At 42.7% G+C, this 27,816-nt stretch overlaps 1 protein-coding gene across 2 annotated transcripts in view; it reads left to right on the forward strand.

Moving 5' to 3' along the window:
- Nucleotides 1-23,926, forward strand: part of erf (Ets2 repressor factor) — a 31,960-nt gene extending 8,034 nt beyond the window's left edge. Inside the window, exons 2-6 of one of the 2 annotated variants that reach the window (XM_029514517.1) lie at nt 12,027-12,261; nt 17,043-17,155; nt 19,115-20,022; nt 20,109-20,229; nt 20,269-23,926. In XM_029514517.1, coding sequence (XP_029370377.1) covers nt 12,027-12,261; nt 17,043-17,155; nt 19,115-20,022; nt 20,109-20,229; nt 20,269-20,759 — 1,868 coding nt within the window. In that variant the 3' untranslated portion in view covers nt 20,760-23,926. Of the gene's footprint in view, nt 1-12,026; nt 12,262-17,042; nt 17,156-19,114; nt 20,023-20,108 lie in introns of both variants that reach the window. The other variant, XM_029514516.1, reaches the window with a different exon arrangement.
- The last annotated feature ends 3,890 nt before the right edge of the window (nt 23,927-27,816 follow it).

Genomic DNA, 27,816 nt, shown 5'->3' on the forward strand with positions numbered 1-27,816 from the left:
GGCCACACTTTCTTCGTGCAAATTTTTTTTAGCAACACATAACACAGTGGATCATCTCTTAACCACGAGGAGTGATCCTGAATGCAGACTTTTATAGCCATGACAAGAGGCAGCGACTTGCCTGTATGTTGGCACAGCAGCTACACGTGTGGGAAGGTTGGCAGGTTTATACAGAAACAGCTGTTAACATCATGAACCATGGATGTATTCAGAGACGCAAATTTTATTCTTTATGCTGCCAATTTATGAGTCATTTTTTGGCCACCCAGCACAAGTTATATAATTATATGACTACATTTTGACAACAAAATAGCGACAGTCCAGTTAACTGCTGTTAAAAAGCCCGGTGGTCCATGAATGTAAGACGCTACCTTTCAGCAGCACCTTACAGCTCTGAATTCCTTTGAGCCAGTTGACGCAGGGTCTCATTGATATACTGCACGCCCATTTTGACCACTGCTCGTGCTTAAATGCCAGGAATGAAAAAGAAATAAAGGTAAATGATATAATGTTTTGATTAAATAAAGTCTTCGAGGGCTGGGGAAGGTTTTCACTGCTGTTCCTCTCTTCTGTGGGAGTTAATAAAACCTGTCGGGGTCTGTGGAGGAAAAATATGGAGTGAGAGAAAGATTCAACAGAGCATGGCCTCTCTTGTCTGTTGTGTTTGTTTCAGTCATCAGTCTATCGGGATCCTGTGGTTTTCTCTCTCACGTCTGTCACTGTTTTTCCCGGACTATCAGTGTGTGGTGTGTTTTCTAACTGATATGACTGTGTGTGTGAGAGAGGCTGTTTGAAACCTAAAATAATAGGAAGTTTTTGTCAGAGACTAATTAAAGTCTGATTGCTTAACAGCTTCTAGTTTTCTCACCTCAGATCCACACAAATGCATGGAGACGGTAAAGACACTCTTTCTCTCTTAACACACCTCAACCTCTCACACACACGTGCACACAAACTCCCCATTTTCTCCATCTTAACCTCTCACACACACATTGTTCAACCCAGAGGTGACAGCAGCTATCTCACCTCTAGGCTGATCAAAGCAGGGCTGGTTGATGAGGAGAAGATAAGGCCCTGCGAACATTTTCATTTTTTAAAGATACAGTTTTATGCCACACCTTTTTTTTTATTTATTTTTTTTTTATTTCATCTCAGAGGTACGTTTCAAACTGCAGAACTCTAACAAGGATTTGTTTTACAAGTAGGGTTTTATTTACAGCTTCTCTGATAAGTGACCGCTTTCTGTCTTTTATATCGTTGTAAACTTGGTAAGACATCACCTGTGGCTGGGAGCAGATGTGTACCAAAAACAAATAATTAACCGATCATTCAAGCAAACAACCACATCATACATTAATCTGTAATAACCATTAATCTGAATAAAAAACAAAACAGAAGTGAGAGCTTGTTTTGCTTCTGTACATAATTATAATAAATTGTCAAGTGATTGCACCAATTTGGACTCATTCAAATCCTTTTGTACAGGTAATCCGACACTTCTGGCACTGATTGGCTTAAAGCAGCTGTAGAAACTGTTACAGCGCTACAGCGTTTGGCCTTGTCTTGTTAGCTGCTTCAAAGGTATGCCATAAATTATATTAGTGGTAAGAATGTCACCATTTGATCAGCTCAGCACCCATCAGCCACCATAAAGTTAATCCTGCCAATGCTCTGTGTCTGTCCTTTGTGACCCGCTCCACTCAAACTCTACTGAAATCTGATCATCGACTTAAAGTTGATTTCTTGAACAGTCTCTGCGATCTTCAAAATTTGTCTGCTCTTTCTGAGAAGACTTGATGAATGAGCCATTTGGAAGACGTGATCTAAACAAGAAAGAATGCAAAATTAACTGAAAATTTAAGGATAAGTTAACGTCTGACTGTGTTGAGTTCAAATATCTGTTCTTATTTATTTATGAAATCATTAGAAAAGTAGATTTGTGACCCATTTGCTGTCCCCTTGAGAGTCCCAGGCCAATGGCAGTGATGAATGAGCGGTGTCTCTGTTTTATTGGAACGTGAAAGTCAGTCAGAGCCTCAGACACTCGATCATCTTACCGGCTCCCAGCATGCACACTGTTTCAGGGGGCCCAGACCCCCCACATGCCAAGAAAATGGCTGATGTCTGTCTTACATTAACACACACACACACACACACAGACACACTCTTTTAATTTTCTCACTACAGCTAGCGAGCATGGCTTGCTCATTTGGGCTGCCATCTCCCTGTGGTGACGCCGTCGTGCCTCTGTCTTTAATGTTTTTACACAGGGAGCGAGCCACTCAGTCTACAGGCTGCAAGATCCAGCTTTAATGCAATAGACTGCAGAATGAAGACTGCGGTGGCTCTGCCAATGAGGAAAGACTGACTAACTCACCCAGCCGTCACACATGAAGAAAGTCCCTCGCTGGCTGTTTTACATTTTAAGGATTTGATGGACACCCTCATCCAGGACCAATTACTGCCACCATGATGATTCTTAGAGCTACAAGCAGTAGATCAACAACATTATGAGGCCAGAGTGGCAGTTCAGAGCCATAAACTTGTTCAATGTTCAAGAAACTGCAGAACAGCTCCTCTCTGATCAACCCTCAGCAGAGTTTGTGATCAGAGACGGCGTCTTTGATGGTTGATGTTCAGCAGCAGTTTGGTCTGGATTTTTTCCAAGTTCAGTCTTTAAGTTCAATTAACAACAATTCCCCCAGAGCGTGAGCCAACAGGTTGTCAATCAGGTTACTTGTCGGGCGTGATTAATGACAAATTCAAAGACTTATTATCTTAACAAATGAAGAGCACACGGACTACTAAAAAACTCAGCTATTCCCTGCATTGCTGCAAATAACTGTTACTTCCATTATCACCTCATCTGTCAGTTATTTTCTTGATTAGTCGATTGACCTTTTGAGTGAAAAATGTCTGTTTAAAATTATTTCATCCAGTTGTCCACATTAATCGCAATTTCTCCTACTGGGTTTTTATAACCTCAGAAAATCCATTTTTCCACAGCACAGCAGGCAGATTTCAAAATTGAGGCGAAAGAGTGAATGCAGTGATTACATTGGCAGTTGTGTTGGATTTGTGTCAGCAGACTTTGGGTATCAGAGTTAGTAGAAGGCAGGACAAGTTGTGATGGGGCAGCCCATGTTCACGCCTCATATGCTGTGTATCTCGCTCAGTTTTATTTTATTTATTTATTTATTTATTATTTTTTTTTTCATGTATCTGCTGTTAACTCAATTCAGTCTGCATAAGACAAACTGTGAATCTGTCAGTCCTTAAAAAGGGCCGTCTCCTCTGTTTTAAGTTTTGGGGTTTTTTATAGCTTATTTTCCACATTGAGGGTTAAGGCATTTTGATTTGTGGAAAGGCCTCTGAGAGAAATGTGTGATTTATTTATTTATTTTTTTAGTTCCTTGATTGACATAATGACTCACAGCGTCACAAAGTTTTACGACACAGAGTGTAGTAAAACTTTATCTGGTTAAATAAATAATGCAGTTGTTTGAATCCAGCTTTTAATCAGTGCACATTAATAAAAACTGCTGTGATTGGCCTGATCTTTATATGTTTCTCTCACATCTCTGGACTGAGCGGTTAACGTTGTCGAGCTGGTTGTCCTACTAGTTGTAATCAACAGTGGAATCTCTGTCCGTTTGGAAAGATGCTGAAAGGAAAGAGGCATTCTGTGAAAGAGGGAGGGGGGAGAGGTGAAAGCAGGAGATGAAATTTGATTGGCAGGGAGTACAAGAATGAGTCACTCATCTGCTCCATGGGCCTATTCTGGGCTGTGGCATTACTGGTCTTGCCAGTGCGTGTGTCTGTGTGTGTCTTTTCTATGGTTGCGTGGACACATTTTTGGTTGTGAGAGCAGTTAGCTGGTACCCACAACTTGAAAGGGTTGTTTGAGGTTGAAGACTCGGTTTCAGGATTAAGGTCAGAATGAGGTTGAGGTTTGGGGCACTACATTATGTCAGTGTTCATCCTCACAGCTATAGAAACATAAGCGTGTCTGTGTGTACGTGTGTCTTTGTGCTGAAGGAAAATAAAAGTGGTCTGGTGGTCAAACCACAACACAGAAGCCAGATTTAAACGCAGATATTCCTCTTCTGTCTACTGCTCTGAAGTTACACCATTACTCCATTTACACAGTTGCCTCTGATAGTTTAAGATAGCTTTTAAGTTATTTGCATGTGTTACTGTCCATTAGTAGACCGGAGAACAGTCTCTTAACAATAAAGTTAGTGGGCTGATTGCTGGATTCAGGACTTTGTTCAGGTGCGGGTACAGGACACGTTATCTGATTATGTAATTCGGTCCTGATGTAAGATGTCCTACTTTCTTGGGAAAACATATTGAAACAGCCTTTTTTTATTTTCCCCTCAGTGAGAAAGGATTTGTTTTTGTTCATGGTTAGATTCCCTCTTACCCAGATTCATTGGTTTTTCCCTTCCTCCTGAAACAGGCCCCTCTATATCGGCCTTAATTGCACCTCAGGAGGAATCGTGCCTCCTCTTGCAGCGATTCTGGCCAAAGCCTCCCAGTTAAAGGGTGGTCTCCTTGTTGGTTCTGCCACCTGGCTGCACAGTTTCATGTTATTAATCTGCAGAGGGGCTGTCGGCTGTGGAACTGGCTGGCTTGTTGAGCTTAACACTGGTTGACTTTCCACTGCAGAGTGTCAGCCTGATTTCCTGCAGACAATCAATCACAAACAATTACATGTGTGTATTTATGCACAGACGTGTGTTGCTGTGCCTCAGAAAAAGCGAATCTCTTCTGGCTCAATGCACCTCTTCATGAGACAGTATGTTATAACCCCCCCCGTCTTTCCTGTCCCTTCATTTCAGCCTGTTTGTTCCTCTTCTTACTTTCTGCTGTTCACAAAAAAACACTCGCACTCAAATGCAAACCAAACTCCACCCTGGCTGCAGGAAGTAATCTTGAGATCTCCAGTGAGACAGACAGGTAGCCAGGAGCTCATTAGAGCCGAATGTTTTACAGGGTTGTCATTTTCTTGAAGTAAAGCATGCTCAGACGAGTTTCAAAGCATGTGCATATGCATGCAAGTGTTCCTCCCTTTCTGAGAGTACAGGCATGAAGCTGGTCCCTCTCCAACATTGGCTGAGGCGCTGCTGATTAGGAGATAGAGGTTATGTTGCTCTAAGATGATAGAATTGTTTAGGCTGTTGTTTCTCATTAGCACAACAGTGATGATCTTTCTCTGAAGCGTGCCCTCCTTCCCATACTCAGGCGTTCACATTGAAGCCGCAAGTTCTGCCAAACCAAATGGACAAATGACAAGAGTGACTAGATTTTTACTTTTTTTTTTTTTTACCAGCAGTTTGACCTGGAATCCTTTCTGCATGCCTGTCACCGTGTAATAACTGGCTGTTGAGTGCACACACACAGACAGACACACACCAAACTGGCTGGCGTAATCACATCTTTGGCTGCCTCTAAGGTGCTGCGGACTTCTCCAGGACGCGACAGGTTTCTGTCTGGCGAGGTTTGGGCAGCCGCTGTGTCACAGATTAAAGTGTCTTAGCTGTCTCACTCGTAGCAGAGATGGTTTATAGACTTAAAGGCTTCGGTTTTCTGGCCAAGGCTTTAATGCTGTGGCGAACAGTCCAACTCTTAGCTTTCTACTGTGTCTTCGCTTAACTTCCCTGCATGCCTGAATACACAGCAGTGCAGCTCCCTGCGCTGTAATACTATTCATCCCACATGGTGAAACTTTGCTTAGTTTGGACTGTTCCAAGTCTACAGGAGGCTTCCTTAGCAGCATGAGTGATTTGAAAGATTTATTTGTCAGCGCTGAGATAGAAAGCAACCACATTGGCTGATTTAAGGCATGCGATGACTTTTCATTGATGCTTTTGTCAAGCTCCAGCAGTGTTCCCAAATCTGCCAACAAAGTGCAACTGTTATTAAGTCATCAATAATGTCGTCAATAAAATGACATGATCATCAAGTGGTGTATCTGGGCACGGTCTCCCTGCTGTTTCCACTGAGTAGGACATTGCAGTGATTCATTTTCTGTTATTTTATTGTGAGTTTTCGTCACATGACTTAAAACCGTATTTCTGGTCAACGTAGAAATAATGTCAGCCAGATCTTCATTCTGTCCTTCCTTCCTTCCTGTCTGTCTCCCCTCCTTCCTCTCCTTGTCTGTCTTTCAAGTCTCTTACATGCACCCGTCTGTTTCTAAGCTTTTGAGTAATGAAAGAATCATGTGAGAGCTGAGGTGAAAGTTTATGCGGTGCACCTGTGGATGGCCGTCCTCCTCTCTTTTTGATCTCTGCTGGAAAGTTGTTTCTTTCTGCCCCTCCTCTGCCCCCTCTTCCTCTTTTATTTTCCTCCTTCTTCTCTGCCCTTCCACCTGATTTCCTCCTCATCCCGTCTGTTTCTCTGACTCCTCCCAGCCGTTAAGCCACTGGCTCCTTGAATCTCAACTCCATCCTTTAAGGGTAATTATGAGATCACCTCAATGAGGAGCAGAGTGTTTTTAAACAGTAGTTTGCGGCTTAGGACTCCTCAATAAAGCAGTGTTAGATTGCCTGTTGTGACAGACAGGTACTATAAACAGCAAGGCAAAAATGGAAACCCAGATAACCATGTCTGATGAGTCGTGGTTCTTCATCTTCCACTTAAACTAAACAAATGCATTCCACTTAAAAGTTCAAATACAACAGGAACCTTTTCAGAATTTTTCCCTGTTTCCATGTTTTGTTTTGGTTTTTTATTATTATTATTATTGTGTGTGTGGGTTATAGTTATGTTTTGTTTTGTTTTTTTTCCTCACCAGAATTGGTCTTTCTGCATTTGCCAGCAACGTTGACGCCCAACAGAGATTCCCCATTTCCTAATCTGTACCCATTTATTTCCTGCCTTTCTGTGTTGTCCTGATCCCATCCCTGATAAACCCCATCCAGATTTCAGTAGCCATCCAGCCCCCGGCCATTTAGCCTGGCCTCTTACCTCTGTGTGTTGCTCTCAGGGCCCCTGAATCATTACCCCGTAGACAGACACAGACCGACCTTTCCAGTGACTAAATATAGACCTAACAAAGAATAGGAGGAAGGGAGGGAAAAATAAATGGGGGGATAGATGGAACAGCATGTTAAAGAAACTTGCTGAGGGAGAGCAAGAGAGGAGGAGGTCGTTTGTGTTTAGTCTCAGCGCCTGCAGGCCTTCTGGACAATACCCCACCGATGGCTATCACTTATTAGAGCTATATTCCAACTGTGGTGACGTCAGAGCGCCTGAGAAAAGTAGACCTGTGTGTTAAACCCCTTCATCCACTGATTGCTGCTGCACAGATCCTGTGTTTCTCTTGGACTGGAGAATGCAGGTGGCTTTGGACTGCAGGCTAATAGTAAATGAATTTTTGTACTCTGTACTTGGCTATATATAGAACCCAGTGAAGCCTGAAATTGTGCGTTTCACCTCCGCCTAACAATCAGAAATTCTTCCTGTCTGGAGTCGAGTTTGCCAGATAGTGCGAAGGCCTTTGGGTTCACTTTTCACTGACTTGCAGCTCTGCACACAGACTGTGCTGTCAGGGCCTTAGACTGATATGAAGAAGCTGAAAAACAAGCTGAATACGAGGCTGTCCACATTACATTTAACTGGCTGCCAGTAAGCACCGGTGAAGTGAGTTCCACTTCAATCTGTAAAAGCTCTGGAAGTTTGACTTGCTCCCATTATGCTGGAGCGGGATCTTCAGAAGTTCAATACAGTCCAATAGACCAAAATGATAATGCTCTATTCAACAGTTTTTACTTTTTTTTTTTTGTTTTACTAGCACACGTGCACATGCCAGAGGAGCTTTGCTACATATGTAAAAATAGTTGTGCATAAATTCAGTCCAACGCAGACAACTGCTCTGCCTCCCTGCCGTCTGTACAAGTTATTTCATAATTTTTTACAAAAAGGAAATTTATCTATTAAAAGTAGTAATTCCATATAACAAGCAAAATTTTGTTCCTTTGCTGTGTTTGTCACCCTCTGGCTCTCCACTATCTGTTCATCTCAGTTTTTACTCACATTTCATCAACCACCAGTGGAACCAGATGCACCTCCAACTGGACCCCTCAGTCTGCCACAACGTCAGGCCATCAGCCGAGCTGTCAGACCTTTCTGTATCCGACTGTCGAGGTGGTGCCTCTGACTCACTCCAACAATGAGAACTATGTTGTTAATGAATTGAGAAACAAAATATTACGATTTATTTTGTGTGTTTTGAAGCTGGTGGAAATGAAAGCTTGGTCTCTCAGTGTTTTCAGGACATGGCAGTCCGCGTGTTTCCGTTGTAAACACAGCGGGACAGCGAAGCGAGAGATCTCCACCGGTTAGACAGATCACACCCTCACATTGTAGGTCTCTGGATCTGAGCCCAAACCCCAAACTCTTTTGGCAAGTTTCTGTAATTGAATCATATTTTGTCTTGTTTGTCGTGACTCGGCCATTTATTTTTAGAGCTAAAAGCTTTTGTTGCTAGGAGACTGTATGTGTCTTAGGAGAGGCTGAGCGAGGGAGGGACAGAATGAAAGAGAAAAGAAAGAGATGGCAGTGGTGTTGAGGGGGAGAAAAGGCGGAATCTGTGAAAGCTGAACGACAAATGAACGAGATATGAGTCAGCAGGGACATCTGCAACACACACATGCGGTGGGCATGGTTGCTATTCTTGTGTTCTTTGTCTGTGTGCTCTGTGCACCCACGCATGAACCCACTTACCTCTCCCCACTAACCTGTGTTGTGTGTCTGTGTACTTTGTGTGTGAGAGTGATATTAGTTCGCCCACTTTGATTTAATACACTCCCTCAGTGTGTTGTGTGTTTCTGCATGTGTCCCAGCATGTGCGTGTATGGAAGGGTACTGCATGTACACATGAGTATTTTTCTGCAGCAGTCGCCAGTGTTACCCCGTCATGCAGCTGTGTTTTGTGTCTCGCACAACACCTAACCTGTCCCCAGTCACAAGAGCCTTATTGTCATGTGTATGAATCATATGCTGGTACCCCATTAGTAATCAGCCTTCAAATGGCTATTATCAACTGTCAGAGCCAGATTGTCTGCATGTTGGCTCAATCTCTGAGCTCCATAGGAGATCGGATAACAGCATGTGGTTTATTAGTCACCATGAGCAAGTCTGTTTTCTTGGCTTTTCTGCTCTTCCTTAGTGTGACTTCTGTAAGAGAATTTCTGACTTTGCTAGCTACCGCTATCAGGAAACTATTGGAAACTTGATTGGCGGTGAAACTTTTAAACGAGTCACCACGTTTGCACATTTTGGAGCTTTAGCATCGTGCGCACACAATTTTATTGTTTTATTTTAAACAATCAATGGTAAATTATATATTGCCTGAGTCACAGATGTTCTTAAAACGCAGCAAAGACAGTCCCGTTTGTCACATCTGTAACTTTGCATGCTCATCAAAACTCACATTTCTCAGCAATGATGCACCTATTTGTACGGATGAACACATTATAATAAAGTACACAGCTTCAGCTTTGTTTAGTCCTTAACCTAAAATCCGTAAATGTCTCAAATACCATTCTGTGACACATGCAAGCTTTTAACATACGACTATCTCTGAACCATTATCATAAATCGCAAACGACAAAGTGAAGGAACGGATCAGTATTTTTTTATATGTTGTCATCTGGGGAATTTTAAAAAAGGAAAGAGAGTTGAGGAATTCTGGCCTGCCAGCATTCTTGGAAAATTTGGCATCTGTTGGACATCAAAACATCCCAGCTTGAAACTCTTAAATCTACCCTAAAGGGGAAAGCAGATTAAAGCCGTTTAACTTGTGTGTGTCTCCGTTATTTAGCCAGACAATGATCACAAGGGAGTTTTCAGCAATGACAGGGGCAATGTGCCCGTGAAGTACTTGGAGCTTGGTTGATTGGTAAGTTTCAGTTCCAGTGGCAACATGGACAGTTTTTCATGCAATAAAAAAATCAGCAGAAATCTAATTTCAGTGCTGAGTCACTTGTACTGTGGAGACACTGGGTTGTAAACACTAGATTTTCTATTCCTAAGTGAATGTTTGTGGCTTCTTTCTCTATGTGTCTTTGTTTCCAAATTGTCATTCATTGTGGTCAGACTTTCCTTTTAGTTACTTGTGTGTTGCTACTACTGCTGCAGCTACGTGCTCTGCTAATAGCACAACAACTACTAATACTACTACTATTACGTATTATGAACATTTGCAGACACAGCTGTACACTAATAGTGGACTTTGGTTTCAATGTGCTCAACATGGTTAGTTTTTCCATGACTCACTTTGACTCTGTTTACACCTGCTATTAAAATGTGATCTGTATCTGGATAAGAGAAAACACATGCCAATTCCCAGGCAGGAAGTAAAATCAAACATCTTTGTGGTCAGAATTCAATTGAACATATCAGTGCATAGTGATTGATATCAGCAGACTCAGCTATTTGTAACAACTCCTCTTATTTTTCCTTTTTCTTTTTTTTTTTATTTGAGAAAGAACCACCCATGTGGGCAGGAATGTCGTGACTCACATCAGAGTTTGTGATCCACTCAACCTCACAAAAAGACTCCAGCACGATCCGTTTTCACAAGTTGTTTCTCCTTTCACTGATCTACTGCGAAGCACCAAAAGCAGCTCCAACACTTGCTGCAAAAAAATGACCAAATGGCAGCTGCGTTGCTTCTGACCCCCCCAAAAAAAAGAAAAAACTCTGTTCAAAGTAAATATCAGGTACACTGTATAATTTAAAATAAACTCACACCTGCTGCTTTTGTTTCGTTTACCTTACCCTTTCCCAGCCTCTTCATAAATGAGTCTAATCCCAGTAATTGATTTAATCACCATCTGGGCACGATATCCACATATAGTTTATTTTACACCGAAGTTTAGTTGCCAGGTGTGTCCTCTTTTCTTCCATCCACTTCTTTTACTTCATCTTATCTCTCTTCCATCTGGCCTTGTGTTCATCTGCATGAAACTGATGAGGCTACGAAATAACTGCAGAAAATAAACAACCACCTGTAATACGCCAGATTGTTGATTGCTTACATGTACACCTTCAGTGTGTGTGTCTTTGGACTGTGAGACCCAGATCGCTTGGAAAATAGTGCAATGGGTTTCATATTGTGTATGATTGTGTAATTCAGTCTCACCACCGTTGGTCCATCTAGGCTTCAACATATCACTGTTCACAGCTCGCTGCCTCTGTTATATCGATATGACTGGCTTTATGGAGTGTGGGAAACTGATTGTAACCTTGGTATTTAGGATTGTGTGTGTCTTTTACAGTTACATAAACACACACAGACAGAAAATTCAGCATTGTTGCATTGTGCCCATATGTTTCCCATCCTCAGCTTTCTCAGCCTGATTGCCAAGACACATCTGGTCCTAATGAGGTTGTGTGTATGTGTGTGTGTGTCACTATGCCTTTGGTATTCAGCCTTTCAGCATGGCCTTGTGTTGAAGTGGTGTTGAGTCTTTTACTGCCACCCACTGCTTTACAACACAAAGCCTATACTTTTAACTGTTGGATAATAGTGTGTGTTCTTGTGTGCCCTGATGGTTGGTTATAAAACCATAGCTTATATTTTGTCTGCTCATATCTCAAGGCCTGTTAATCTGTTATAACAGTGCTGATTTTCCAGCTTTGATGCTGATACCAGTGAAGTTTTGATATGACTGCGGTCTGTGGGAACAGATTTAGCCCAAATGCTCATCACCAGCTTTCCTGGAACCGATAGATCCACTTTGCAAAAAAAGCCGTAGACCCAAATGTGTTTTGGATTTAAATCTACATATTTCAATCCCAAGTTTGATCCCTGATTCTGTGGCTCCCAACAGTCTCGTGTTATGTATTCTTTCGCAAATTCTCATTCTCATCAGTCATTACTGTTTCTCTACAGCTTCACCCAAGCTGCCTCCTCTTCTTAAACCTGGAACATAAAACACAACCTTCAGATATCCGTGTCCTTCCTTTCTTTGAACTGCTCCTCACCTGAGCTCTGGTCTCTCCTTCTGCAGGGTTTGCCTTCCCAGAATGGGCCTACAAGCCCGAGTCGAGCCCGGGCTCCAGGCAGATCCAGCTGTGGCACTTCATCCTGGAGCTGCTGAGGAAAGAGGAGTACCACGACGTCATCGCCTGGCAGGGAGACTATGGAGAGTTTGTCATCAAGGACCCGGACGAGGTGGCCCGCTTGTGGGGAGCCAGGAAGTGTAAACCACAGATGAACTACGACAAGCTCAGCCGAGCACTCAGGTGAGACCATGTGCATTTGAAAGAATTTGACATTTTTACAGTAAAGCCCATATTATACTTTAAATGACAACCAATCAGTGATCAGATTTCAATTCTAAAATAAACAAGACTATGTCTTGAACAACACTTTGCTTTATCAGCCCTGTTTTTGAAAACTGTGTCAGAGATATTTGCATCTGAAAGTGAAAGTTTTATGTGTTGATAATGAAACCCCTGAAAACGGAGATTGACACATTTCCATCCAAAATATGTCTACAATGACAGATCTTGAGCTTGTTTTCAGACCTGTTCTTCACTGACGTTTAAATTTTAAAAACAGTACTCGTTCATGTTTAGGTACATTTGTCATTGAAAGAAGCTACACTTGGAACTGAAACTTACCGCAGATTTACCACAGGCCACCGTTTGGCTTATGGATTGACAGCCTGTTCATACTTTTCTCAGCTTCACCAGTGTCTGCATGGCCCTCTGAGCACGTCAACGTGTTTTACCTCTGATTTTTGGAGTGTCTGTGTGTGCGTGCGTTCTGGAATATAATCATAGTTTTAGACACCGACCATGAAATTTTGAACATTCGTCTCCCTCTCTTTTCATGTCTAATAAAAAACACTTTTGAAAAGATTGAATTAAGCATAGCTTCAGTATTACACACAGGTTTCTCTTCTACTGACTAAAATCTGTTTTGTTCAGCCTCTCTCACCAAAGCCCAGACCATCATCAGCTGGACCACAGAGCCTGGTTGTTCATCGTCTCTTGAACCTAAAAGGTCTTACCTGTTCTTTGTAAGGTCATAAGAATATTCAGATTCAGGTCAGGTGTCGCAGATGGGTATCAACATCAGACAGTGGCGGAGAGCCAACGTGGTTTCTTCGTGTCTATATTAAATTTCAGGATCTGGAGTCGTGTGTGTTTTGAACTCCAGGTGAACTGTGATAACGTTGCAGCTTAGAACCGATACGCATTTTGTTTAAGTATCAGCTAAAGAAAAATTAAAGGAAGGATGAGGGAAGCGTTTGGTAATTGTTATAGTGATATGCTAAAAAGATGGCAGCTTGTTCCATGTCAGTATTTGTCGCCCTGTGAAAGTACTCCATTTTCCTACAGAGGAAGGTCTCACATTTTGCTGCACCTGTCCAAGTGTCTTTATGGTCACGCTTACCGTGTCTGTCCTGCATGTTTAAGCCACTCCCCTCACTGCTGGCATCGTCTCACACCGATTCATTAGACATCGCCAAACCCCGTTGATGATTTATTGTGAATTGCTGAAACTCCAGGACGTCAGTCGATTGAGAAACACACACCTTCACCCTCCTCAGAGCACATGTGGGATGCTGCTGAGTTTTATTTAGCCGCCAGTCTGTTCTCTCATCGTCATGTACACAAACACACATGCACATCAACACAGCTAGTCATCAGTGTCGCTTCCTGTGTTGTAGGTTGGTGTGGGTTATAGTTTGCCATGATGATGACTACTTTGTGCTGCCTCGTCACCGCATACACACACACGAACACACACATTTAACACCTTGTTATATGTCAACCTCCATCCTCCAGCCCATCTGTGTCTTGTTTGTTGCTTTTTTCTTGCTTTTAGTTTATCATCATATGACTGAATATTTAAAGAAACACAACCTTTTCCTGAACCTTTAATGAAAAACTGATCAGATTATGAATTGGCTTTGCAGTATTGTTTATTCAATTGCGTTACAGATATCACAGTGTCAGAGGTAGAAACGTAAGGTGAAGACTGAACTGCTCGTGTCATCGGAGCATAGCTGTGCCAGTGTGAACGGTTAGTTGCAGAAAATAAAGGTATCAGAAATGGTGAAAAGTGAGACCAACATTACAGCGTCACTGAAAGCAAAACATAAGTACATGGAGGAAAGCATCCGGAAAGTGGGAAGGGCACATTGTGACAAATGAGAGCCAATCCTGGAGCCAATGTGGGTGTCCATCTCATAGCTTCTAAAAGTCTGTTTCTTTCTGGAAAGACTAAACACAACCTCTGAGTTTTTAAATGAAAAAAAGGCCCAGTTGCTTTTGCAGAAGTCTGTTTCAGGAGCTGAAACTCCTGAGCGGTGTGCTCAGCAGCTTTAAAGGCAGCAAAAGCTCGGCGTATTAAACCTGAAACTTATTAGCGTGGATGTAGCTACAGAAGCTGTTGCTTTCTTTGTGATCACAGTGAGTGTTTAACATCAAGGACCAGCTGGAGCCAAACTTTGTTGTGACTGTCTTTACTGTGGTTTTTACACCTTTTTATTGGAATGAAAGGCTGTTAATTAAGTGTGAAGCATTTGGAGGAAAGTTTTGCCTCTGTTAGATCTGAAGTCTTTGAATGATGCTTCTCAACGTCTTTGAAGTGCACATGCATTGGTACGCGTGTTCATTCATGCATATTATGTGCATGTGTGTCTTGTGAGCCAGCATTTCTTTACATCTACGTGTGTGTTGAACAGAAAGACGCTGAGTCTGCAGAGTCAAAGTGCTTTCTAGTTTATTTGAAGGCAGTTCAAATGGTCTTTCAAGTGCAGGAGGCCACGAGGAAGCCTGGACCCGGTGTGTGAGACTGGCTGTTGTATATTGAATCAATACTGTTTGAACGTGTGTGTGTGTGTGTGTGTTCCTTTCACATGTATGTACCCGGCCTTGTTCAAAGTACCATCCGTCCATCCACACATCTATGCACTTGTAAAACTGCAGAGACATAATGTTCTAGTGCATATACAGGCCTGATATTGTCAACTCCTACTCACCATACTGCTGTTTACCTCCTGGACTATCTGTGTGTGTGTGTGTGTGTGTGTGTGTGTAGTCTTACTGCATATTAACACTTTACAGAATTAATGCACACCTAAAAAGTAGCTTAGCTGGAGTTTTAACTAATTAACTATGCATAAATCAAAATGATCTCAGAAATTTGCATACTTCTAACAGGAAACACGAAATCTGTCCACAGACGGAGAGACATAAAATCACCTGCAAGAACAGAGTGAAAAAATCTTGTCTGCCGTTTTTTTTCCCAAAAAATACTGAAGTGGGGCTCAAGAGGGACCTGATTAAGATCTGGTGAATAAGCTGATCAAAGGCCTGTGTGCCTGCTCCGAGGCGTTTTTGTGTTCCTGTGTGTGTGTTACCTGTAACGCTGTGGGTGTGTGTAGTATTTGGCTCGGGGAGAAGAGGCCCTTCACTCATTGAATCATTCAGCAGTTGGACGAGCTCCTGGTCACACACTCCTGCTCTGCTTTGTTCTCCATTGTACCAAACTCCAGTGACTAATGCTCTGCTCATAGCGGAGCAAGGTACAGCCTCGTCATGACTAATATTTTACCCATGATCATGTTGTTTTTAAGACCCTAGTAAGACAGATTGTTTTATATTTACATCATCATTATTATTCAGGACTCACAGTTTATCATTTTGGCACTGAGAGGAACGAAAGACTTGTCTAAGTTAAATAACATTTAATACATGTTAATACAACATGTTTCACATGGAGGGAAGAGGGCCGGATTTTTAAAGTTATTGTGTTTGTACAAACATTGATCAGATCGGTTATGTAACACAGACGTTTATTTACCATTACAAATAATGAATAATGTCTATCACTCATGTGGCCGGGAAAAAAAACTTTGTTAGATGGATAGAGGAGAAAAAAAATAAGGCTGGATATTTAATTAACAGCAACATAAGCTGAAAGACTGTTTACTTGGTATGATTTCTACATTCAGCCTCCTCTGCTTGATGAAAAATAACTGACAGCAGGTGAAAACTTGTATTTCTCTACAAATTCAGCAGCTCCTCAGCTGGGAACAATGAGTAACATATTACATTTCTTAGAATGAAGTACACTCTCACAATTGAATGGGAGACAGTGATGTGGACGTTTTTGTGTTATGAAATATGAATGTGGTTTGTTCCTGAGGCCATTGGTGACTCACTGGGAGCCATTTTATCATTTCTTTAGTTGAACTGTCAGCGGCTCGCTATTCACTCTTTTACATCGCTCTGTGCATTGATGATGACTAATGCACTCAAACTAATGGAGCCGTCGGGGTAAGTCAGAACGGCTCCCTCACTTCCTCCTCTAATCAGGATGAAACTTTGAATGTGCAGCTTGTTTAATTGTGTGCTGTGCAATAAAATAATTCTGAGCGGTTTAGCTTTGAGCTGCCACATCATGATTTCTCATGATTCACTTTTGTCTTTGTAACGGCACCTTGTTTTGCGGCTTTGTTAGGCTTCAGCTCTTGAGCAAACCCAGATTCACCAACTCACTAATTCTGAGCGAGTTCAAAGCTGGTGACCTCATGTTGAAAACCTTAATCCTCTTCGTGTCCGTGGGGAAAAAAAAAAACCTTCACCTCTAAATGGAAGACCCGAAACTCTGTGATTGACTGACCTCTCATCTGATTTCACTTTTCATACACACTAATTACTGCACATTGATAAAGCAGTGGCTGTTGATGTCAATGGGCATAAAAGCCCCAAAACCCACCATTAAATGGCTAAATGTTGCATTTCTAGTTGTAAACAGGAAGGTAATGGGCTGCAGGGATTTGTTCTTCACTTTTTTTAGCTGCACTCTGAATGAAATGTTGCTGCTCAGCAGTGAGCATACATCAGCTGGGTTCTTATTTGTGCTAAATCCATTTATCCAGGGTTCGCACTTTAAACTCTGCCCATGATCAAAGGCTTCCCACATGTTGCTGCTGATGTGTTGAATATTTCAAAAGTAACATAAAGAAAGATAACACACTCTCCGTCTTCTCCGTTCTCTTCAGATACTACTACAACAAGAGGATCCTCCATAAGACCAAAGGCAAGAGATTCACATACAAGTTCAACTTCAACAAACTTGTACTGGTCAACTACCCCTTCATCGACATGGGCTCTGGTACGTAGACCAATGTGTCTTTTGTCCACATTTTCTAGTTGATAAATCCTTTAAATGCCCAAAACACGCCCCGACTTAAAATATCTTCATGTTTGTTGATGTTGAAGAGCTCAAGTGTCTCTGGAGAACTTTGTTCTAATTCACACGAGGTTGTGAAATAAGCATTTTTAATTGTTAGTCTGTTGTTGCACCAGTATTTAGGTTGTGTTGTGTTGACATCTGTGGACACAAAGTAATTTTTGATGTAAAGAGTAGAATTGCAGTTGGCAGACCAGAAGATTTTCGGCCTTCAGATGCTTGTTAATCTGACATACTCTAATGTAGTTCTGGACTTAAATATGCAGTTCAGCTGTAAACTATGACAAAAATGTCATCTTCCTGCCATCTTTACTTAGCTGTCTATCTTTGTCTTTGGAGGGATTAAAGGGTAATTAAAAAGTGTACATTCATGATTTTATCTGTTTGTGAGCTGACAGAGCTGTCCTAACAGTTCTCAGACTTCATGTTAAATATAGACATTCTTCACTTAGTTCATTTGTTTTATTATTTTTTTATTATTAGTTAATACCTCAATTTTTCTGATGCTTATTCCGACTCATATCTGAAGATATTATTAGAAATTAAAGTTTCAACATCTGTTGGAAGTGCTAACATTGTTCTTGTATCTTTACTGGTTTTCATTGATATCTTTAATTCTTTGGTTTTAAATTTCATGCTATGCGGCATTAAAAATGTCTTTCAGTGTTAAATTTGTCTTGGTAATTCAGCAGACAAAGCTCCTAAAGAGTAGGTGAAGTGTTTGAACGGATGAGAAAGTCTCCAGTGAATTTAGTGGGTGACGACTAATTTATTTGCAGACAAATGATACAAGCCGAGCAGCAGTTTGAGCTGAGCCGTGTTGGTCCATTAGTGGTGTTGTCACATTATGTTTGTGAGTTAATAAAAGATACATAAAATACCATCCAAGAAGAGATATATACTTATCATCACAAATAAAATATGAGTTGAGTGTGTGTGTCCTCCGAGACATCAGTGTGCCACGTCCCAGTTTATCCCTCTCCTCCCTCCTCTGAAGTCGTCTCTCGTTCTCGTCCCGGCCACCCAGTGTAAACACAGCCCATATGGAGCGTTGGATACGAGTGACATAAGTGCAGCACGAAACTTTAATTATAGCCTCTGTGTGATGTGGCCCACACACTGACATGTTGTGATATGATGGTTTCGTATGATGGTTTTACACACACACACACACACACACACACACACACACACACATGCCCACGTCAATCTGGATTGATGCACAAGCACACATGGTCACACATTTATACACTAGATAAACACACATGCACACAGTTTTTATCCACGTCTGTGACACACTGAAGTTGTGAGATGTGTGCCTTTTTAGTAAGACACACACGCACACACAAAAACTCGGCAGCACTGGAAAAAAACAAAGGAACCCAACCCATGTTTGTGATGGCAGTAAGAGCGACTTTTCCAATATTTAATTCTGGCACGTGCACGGATGCCAAGAATTTATTGCAGTGCCACAGTCTCCCTGGCAGAGAGAGAAGGGGGGTGAAAGAGGAGGGATCTTGTGGCTTTGTGTAACCCAGTATTTTCTTTGTGTTTTTCTTTTGACCCTCTGGGTAAAATAGTTTGTTATGGGAGACGTGACCTGCTCTCATTAGTTACCTTTCTCTTCCTCTTCTACGTAAAGGCAAATTTACGAAAGAAATACATTCTCTCGCTTAGTTTGGGAAGTCTTGAGCCACAAAGTTGTTTTTCACGCCCTTGAACAGCCTTCAGTTGTGGCCGGAGGCTTTATCTTTCCAGGTCCGACAGAGAATGAACACTGATGACGTCACCAACATGTTCATTCTGTGTAATCCACTGAAGTGTCGATCAGTTCATTTAAACTTGTTTTTTTTTTTTTTTTTTTTTTTTACTTCCTCACAGGTCGAGGAGTCCCTCAGAGTGCCCCTCCAGTGCCAACCGGAGGCACCCACTTCCGATTCCCCCCCTCCACCCCATCAGAGGTGCTCTCGTCCAGTGAGGAGCTCCGCAGTCCGGGCATGTTCAGCAGCGTGGCCCGCCGTATGGCCCGAGGCTCCGTCAGCGACTGCAGCGACGGCACCTCCACCAACTCAGAGCTGGAGGAGGGGGTGGGGGCCGACGAGCGAGGAGTGGGGCCGGAGAGGGCTTTCAGGGGTCTGCTCCCTCCCCGCCTGCCTCACGAGTCTCTATTCAGGGTCTACGGTGGGGCCCCCAACCCAGCAGGGCTCCCCAGACCTGCCCCCAGGGTCCACCCCGAGCCTCTGTCCCCATTCCCCGTCTCCCCCCTGCCTGGCCCCGGGGGTCTCCTGGCCCCAACTCTGTCTCCAGCCCTGTCCATGACTCCCACCCCCCACCTGCCCTACACCCCATCCCCCTCCCTGTCCTCTCCAATGATGGGCTCTCACTTTTCCTTCAACCCAGAGGATATGAAGCACTACCTGCAGGCCCACACCCAGTCTGTGTATAACTACCACCTCAGCCCCCGAGCTTTCCTCCACTACCCCAATATCGTCATCCCGCAGCCTCACCGCCCCACCCTGGAGAAACCGGCCACCCATCACCTCCACGGCCCGCCCCTGCCGCTCTCTCATTCGCTCAGCCAGCATCCGGGAGGCGGCGAGGACGGCCCGCAACACCCGTCTCCGTTCAAGTTCAAGCTGCAGCCTCCGCCGCTCGGCCGCAAACAAAGGGACTCGGGAAGCTCATTGGCTGCTTCTGCCTCCTCCTCTTCCTCCAGCCAGTCCTCTTCATTTACAGGGTCTGGGCAGATAACCAACTCTGTCCTTGCTGCAGGTCCTCCAAAGATCAAGGTGAGACCGTCACCATGTTTCCTCTCTGATGGCTTTTGGCTCAAAATATTCAGCCAGCATGTTGTAAAAATGTTCTTTCTCTCCAGGTGGAGCCCATATCAGACATCGAGTCGGAGGAGGAAGTGGAGGTGACTGACATCAGCGAGGAAGATGAGCTGAATCACAACGATGAGGATGATGGAGGTGACATCTTCGCCTCGACAGCTCGTCGTCACCATCACCATCAGCTCAACAACCATCACCAAGCTAACGGGAATGGCAGCAGCCCCTCCACTCCTCTTCCCCCGCATAGTAACCACGATGATGATCCTGACGATGACGAGGAGGTCTTCAAGACTCCGGCCACCCCTCCCATCGGCAGCGCCGCCCTGGCCTTCCCTCTCATTGGCCTGAAGAGCGAGCCGGGTCTGGCGACGCCCATCAGCCCCGGGGGCACGCGCTGCATCCCGCTCAAGCTCCGCTTCAAACGCCGCTGGAGCGAAGACCAGAAGATGGAGGCAGACGGAGAGAGAGACGAGGCGGAAGACAAGAAAGTCAGGGCTGAGGGTGAGGAGGATGTTGAGAGCAAGCCAGAAGAAGCGAGGAGGAGAGGAGGGGAGGTAGAAAATGGGGGAGGAAGAGCAGGAGGTGGTGTTATTTTGGGGTTGATGCTGCCACCACCTCCCACCCAGCGCAGAGCGAGCTCAGAGCTGCAGAGGGCCACGGCACAGCTGTCTCTGGAAAATACTGGCTGCTGAGTTTTACGCACGCACAGGGGATCCAGCTTGGAGTCAGACACACACCTCTGGGACGCTTGTTAACAGGTTTAATAGTTTTATGCAGACCATAATACCTTGTGGGTTCTTGTCTGCAGTTGTGACTGTAGAGAAAAATGGAAAGAGAACCGAAAGGTTATTCCACGAACACACTTTCATGTCGTTCACTTTCATTTGTTTCCGAACATGTACGTTCATCCTATGTAGGAAAAGAAATTGTGCAATAATTGAAGGAGTTGTCGGACACTCTTTACTGACCTCACAGCGCCGCAGCCTCCTTAAATTACTTAACACAGACACAATATTTTCCTACGTAGGCTCCATCTACATGTTCACGAGCAGGTGAACTCCTTCGGACGGTCAGTGCTGTCAGTCAGCAGCTAACAGGACTTATGATCTGTGTAAAGCCATCAGAGATGTGTCTGGACCCCCTCGTGCCCCTGGTACCTTATCACACATGAACACAGCAGCGTTGTGCTGTGACGACAACACTAAGAGATAACCAAACTTAGTCTGAATATTAACTTCTGTTCTCCTTCCAGCGCAGAGGGAGCTCATCTTTGTGTCTCTTAGGGATTGCACACTGCCTTCTTATTGCCCCCCCCACAGTGCCAGTTACCACATGTGTGCCCAGATTATGTCTTTAATGGGATTTAACGAGATTGTCTGTCTGGTACAGTGAAACAAATCACATCCTACTCTCTTCAAGGCAGCCTGAATTGTAGAGCAGGAGATAGAATGAATTTCTCACTCACATAAGGCTCATTTGAGTAACAGCGAGTCCTTTTCATGACTTCCTTCTTATCTTTTTGCTGATGTTACTAAAAACACTTTTAACAGCCCTGATAGAGATTACAGAAGTGCCTCTCTGTCTGCACCCATCACCATGCAGTCATTCAAGGTGGAGGGCAGTGAGCAACAAAAAAGAAAAGGAAAAAAAAAAAAAAAAGCTGAGATCTTGCACCGATGGATTTTAGAGACTGGAAGGGTTTTCTCCCTCTCAGTAGATGATTAGAAAGAACACCTCAGTCAGTCTTTTTCCAGGAGGCTGGCCGGACTGAGTGGACTCTCCATCCTCGGCTCGTTCACTACAGTGTATAAACCCAAACGAGGATGGACTTGTACATTTTGAGCGCAGACAAATGAAGCGTGACGACAAAGAGGAGGAGATTCCCGACGAACCGGCTCTCTCCTCTCAGCCTCTGACCTGACGGACGGACGGACGGACGGACGGATGGCGTCACGGGACGTTTGTCAGCTGGCGATCGGACGCGGTTCCCACTGTACAAAAAAAAAAAAAAAAAAAAGCCACACGGCTGTGAGAGGAAGGCGCCCGATCTTTCTGCCATTTTTCTCTCCATTTGTTGAGGAAGAACGAGGAAGCAGCTACAAAGCAAAGGCTGTAATTACGAACACACTTGTTTCTTAACGTGTGCGTGGACCCAGAGCTGGTGCACGAGCATCAGGCCGCGAGGACTTCGTGTCCCTGTGACTTCGCACAATCTCAAAGGGGTTTGGAGGTTGGAGGGCCCTCTTCTGCATTCCCCTTTTTATTTTCTAAAGACTGTTTTCTTTCTGTCAAAGATCACTTTTGCCTCCACAGGGCATGGACAGTATTTTAGGGCATTTGCAGTGATCTGAGGGCTCTCTGTATTGTGGAGACGATAGCTGAATCTGTTCATGTGATGTTTTGAGAAGCAACGTTTGAAGCAAACTGATTTGTCTAGGGGAGAGCGGGAACCATGTCATGAATGTCGAGTATCGAGGTTAACTCAGGCAAACCTTCACTGAGATATTGAGAAAACTTATTTTTATGATGTTCTATTCACATAGTTTAAAAAAAGACATTTTGCCCATTTTAATGAACAAACAATTTAAAATAAGTGTGCCTTTTTTCAAGCCAATGTGAGTTTTATCAAGTACCCCAGCAAAATATTTTATCTCACTGACACACACACACACACACACACACACACACCTTACCACCATGCCTTCTGTTTTTGTAAAAGAGAGATACAGAATAAGTAAATCTACACATATATATTTTATTCAAATATATATTGAATTCAAATATTATATTTCAATATGGTCATTTGATACAAATCAGGAAAATCCTACTATTTTTAATGGTAAAGACATGTATATATTCTAATGGGCATATTATTACCAGTATAATTCAGCCTTTGCCTTCTCACCCTTGCCTTCTCTTGACTGTTGAGCTGCAGTGACAAAGGCCACCGCCGTCAGAGTTTTATATTTATATCGTTAAAAAACACAGTTGGTGTGTTTCAGGGGACGAAGGTGTGATGGGACGGTCAATCGTATTGACCCACTTAGGCGTGTTTGTTTTATTGGGCCGAGCTTTCCTTTAGGCTCTTTGCTCTCTCTCGTCCCACTCAGTAAACCCCACCTGCCTCCGACTTAAACTCCTGAATCGTTTGCTGCCGCCGCTTGACCTGCATTTGATTTAAACCCACAGAGGCGCAGGTCGTAACAGACTGGCGTGTACCGAGGAGACGGATTCTGATTGGCCCACACGCATACGCAGCAGGATCTGAGTTAGCTCACTGCGGATATGACCAGACTTTGGACTGTGGACTCCAGCAGCTTTGTGTGTGAGCTGGTCCGAACCCTGCCCATACACACACAACCCGTCCTGGTTAGAGAGCTTTACTGTGGCTGAAATAAAGGGAAACATGACATCAGACGCCCCCGCAGTCTCTCAACAGTAGACGGCGTAACCATACAAACTACAACACACAACACACACACAGGAAATTACATCACAAAACCTCAGAGTGGAGTGGAGAGAGAGGGACTTCCCATAATCTGACTCGCCCATTCTGCTCAGTGTGTGCACCCGTGTCATTGTGTGCGTTAGAATGAGTGGTTATGCCATCTACACACACACTAAGCTATTCAACAGCCTAAAAAGCATCTCAGCTCCGGGTTATTTATTCCCGATTTTGGTGTTCAGACCGTCGAACCAGCTGCAGCCTCAGGTCTGGATCCACAGAGCCCACATTGTCATTTTGAAATGATTCTTCTTCCCCAGGCACAAAGAAACTTGAACGTCTGTCCTTCTGCATACTTGTTAACATTATCAGCATTCCTGCTTTCAAAAAAAAAAAAAAAAAAAAAAAAAAAAACGGGGTCAAAGCTCCGACTCGTTGGTGGAGATTTCTGAAAACATGCCTGCAGAAAATATTTCATTGGACGTCGGGACAGACGCAACGGTTGATGAGTGTCTGGTGAAGAAAGATTGACAGGCGCTGTACCTGAACGTTACACCTGTGCTGCCTTACCTGTCGCGGCTTCAAACACAAAGCAGGAGAGAGAAACTGTTTCCCCACCGATATCTGCACCCCTCAGTGTCATCGATGCTGTTATCATTTTCTTCTGTATGTTTTCTGACGTATTACTGTTACTCTTGTAATTATTACATTATTAACATGACTATTTTTGATTATTTTGTACCCTCTTGCCACGGCCCGGCCTCTTCTCCATGAATTCCTGGTTTTATGTGAGTTTTTGTTCCAGTTGCACTCTTTTCCATGAACTCAAACTAATCAACTTCAGTGCAGTCTTTTTTCTTTCTGTCTTTATCTTTTTGTTTTGTTTAGTTTTTTTACTCACTGATTTTGTAACCATGTTGCCATGGACAAGAGGAGGGTCACCTATTCCCCACATGATATACAGCGGGAGAAAGAAACAATTGTTTTAATTTTTTGATGTTGTGTATATATATTTTTTTCCATTGGAGGATTGTGTAAGAAAAAAGCATTGTACTGTTTAACCTTTGTATTATTTGAAACGCACCCCCTCCCGTCCTCTCTGCTCGTCTCAGCCTCTCCTCTCTGGTCCACCTCGGTGGTGAGATGTCACTCCAGAGGAGAGACACAGACTTTAGTTTTTATCACGGAGGAGCCACCTTTAATGTTTCTCTTCTATCTGTTCATCTTCATTTGTAATTAAACAATAATCAGGGTTCATTAAAAAAAAGGTTCAAAAACTGAGTCAGTTTCTGTGTTTTTCTTTCAGTCACAAAATGTTTGAAGGTCTATAAATCATTTTTGAATGTTGCTGAATAAAATCAGGTCGAATCCACCAATTGAGAATGATCAGAAACATTTTTAGGGCAAAAAGCCGAAACTTCTGCTTTAATTTGACCTGTGACCTTTGGTGCTATGAGGTCAAATGAGCAGCCAATTAAAGAATTAACTTTGAATCTGAGCCACCACAAAACCTGCTCAGAGGAAAACAAAAGCTCGTCTGTGATCACAGAAAGCAGCCAAACTGTGTGACTGCCTCAGATCTGTTCTCTGACAGTAAGTTTGTCGTACTGAACAACCTGCAGCCTCCTGATGGAAGCTCAGATCACATCAACTGTAAGTCAAGTACTTTATACTCATCAGTCCTGAAACTTTCAATGAAAGAAAAGTGTCTGTGATGGAGTTTTTTGTTTTCGTCTCGGAGGCAGCTGCAGCAAAAAGACCTTGATGGAGGGATTTGGTCATGACGATGGAAGTGACTCAGGAGGAAGGAGAGATGTTTGAGTCAACCTTTTTCTGTTCAGGTGCAGAGAAATATTTGTCATTGTGTTCTTATTTCTGCCTTTTCCTGTACAAACAGAAGTTCAGACGGAGAGAAATGTTCTTAAGATGATTGTCCTTGGCGCCAGCTTTGCCCGCTTTATGGATTTCAGAAATCAATCCAAGATCTGTGATTTTTGCACTTTGCAGTAAGTATCGAGCTGAGCCACAACAGAATGAAATGCTTCACGCTGCAAACTTTAATTATTATTATGCTAACTGAGTCCCACCACAGGTTTCTGGGTTTTTTCTGGAAGTTTGAATTGGTTGCTCGTCGTTTTGATCTGTATTTCTGCTCCTTTCGGACTGATGTGACATCTTTATATGACTTACTTTTGTCAGTTCAACAACAAATATAAATAATCACTGAAGGCTATGAATCCCTGCAAATATTCACAATTTAAAGCTGGGATCAGTGAGTTCTTCATTAAAAATGAATTATTCACCAGTTATCAAAATAGCTGCTGGCTCAAGTCAAAACATCACAAGTTCCCCGACGATAGATTTCTCAACTACCGCAAAATAATTTCTGTTATTTCCACACATTTATTCCTCAGAGTGCCCTGAAACTGTGCAGATATTAGACACAAGTGTAACTCTGATAACATGCTGCATTAAGGCAAATTACAAAGGCTCCTTTCTGTCTCACTTTTTCAGTCACATGCTGTTTTTTGGCCCTTTACTGACTAAAAGGACTGAACAAAAGCTTAAACACACGAAGCCTGAGGAGCTGATTGCTCTTTGAATGATCATGTTCCAACCTTCAGACTTTGGGTCCCCCTGTTGTCAGTTTTCAGCAGCTCTCACTTCTCGTCCTGAGGAAGCTGCGCTCTAAACTCTCGCGAGACTTTGCGGGAATTTTAACGTCTGTGTAATTCTACGTTTATCTGGAAGTTTTAATTATTTTTTTATTTATTTTCTTTGTCCAAAGAAACAAATGCTCCGTCTAAAAACGTGAACAGAAGAAAAAGTGACCATTTAAGAAGGCATTTGATTCGAAATAAAGGTTTGTTCAGACTTTTTAAAACGTTTTGAAAAAGGATGTTTAATTTGCATAAAATGCAGATTTTCTGATTTTCAGATCACCAGCTTATAACAAACCTTGTTTTATTTATTTATTTATTTATTTATTTAAGGGGAAGCAATGGCTAATTTAATATCGTTTACAAATGTTTAGTGTTTGCTTTTGAATGTGGTGATTTTTTACACTCGTGTTTTTCCACTGATAAAACATATATTTTAATAGGAACTGTTCATTGGTGGAGTGTTGTGTCTTCTCATTTCCAAACCTTTGTCTTGATAATTGATCCATTTCAAATTGTGGTTTTACTGGATTCTGGATAGAGAAGCACATAACAGATTTTCTGTGGTGTTGAATATATTCATATTATCTGTCATTCACATTTCTGATGTTGATTTCTGGACTGCGGTTCGTTTATCTTCTTGAAGCAGTTTAGTCAAATTCATAGTCTCATTTATTCTTCGGTTTTGACTGACATCAAGAACACTTTTGGAAGACAGCCCTTAAAATTAAAACTAATTTGTCATGACTCAAACTACGCTGACCTAAATAAATTTGAAACCTGTCACCTTTTGCCCCTGAGAACTAAACGTTGTCCCTTTAAGCAGCCATCTGGCCAAACCACCTCTCTCATCTAGTTTTCCTCACTTTCCTTACTTACAGTTCCTTCTTTAAAAATCCTGTTAATCATTTGATAGTTTGCTTCAATCTCTCTCACCCCCAGCACTCATCCTCCTCTTTGGCACCTCTTCCCTCCTCTGCCATCGTGTTGTAATGCTGATCTCAACAGGGGACGGGCCGCATTAAAAGGACGCTGACTGACAGGCTGTTTGGCCTCCAGCAGAGAGGGATTGTTGTCTGGCTGAGGGACGAGGTCAGAGGTCACAGTCCAGAGAACCGGAGACAGAAGCCAGATCACAACAGAGGGCTAATTATCATGCATTGTTGCAGAGCTCCTGCTGGGACTTCACTTTCACCACCAGGTCACAGGGAAACTTTGGACCTCCAGCATTTACAACCTGGTGAGACATGATTATTGTCTCATTTCTAATGATATAACTTATGTAATAATCTGCTCTTTGAAAATGTACACAGAAGATTAAAGTTAATAAAAAAGAATTTGGAACATGACTTTCACATTGAGACTAAATGACAAAATATACTGTGGGGCATTTCAGTTTTTATGTTAGAACTCAAAAATGTAAAAATTAACTGAAGTAATGATCAAATGTTTCATACTTATTTTTGAAACATTGTATTCTGTGTAAACTGTGTATTCATTTATATGATTCGTTTTATCATAGAAGAGCATGTGTGTGTGATTGGAGTTTGCACTGTTGCATCAACAGCTGTAAAAAAAAAAATAAATAAAAAAAAAATTGCTGATGTTAAGATGACAAAGTTATCTAACTGGGCTCACTGTAGT

This window comes from Echeneis naucrates, chromosome 11 (assembly GCF_900963305.1).
Source record: "Echeneis naucrates chromosome 11, fEcheNa1.1, whole genome shotgun sequence".
Taxonomy (NCBI): domain Eukaryota; kingdom Metazoa; phylum Chordata; class Actinopteri; order Carangiformes; family Echeneidae; genus Echeneis; species Echeneis naucrates.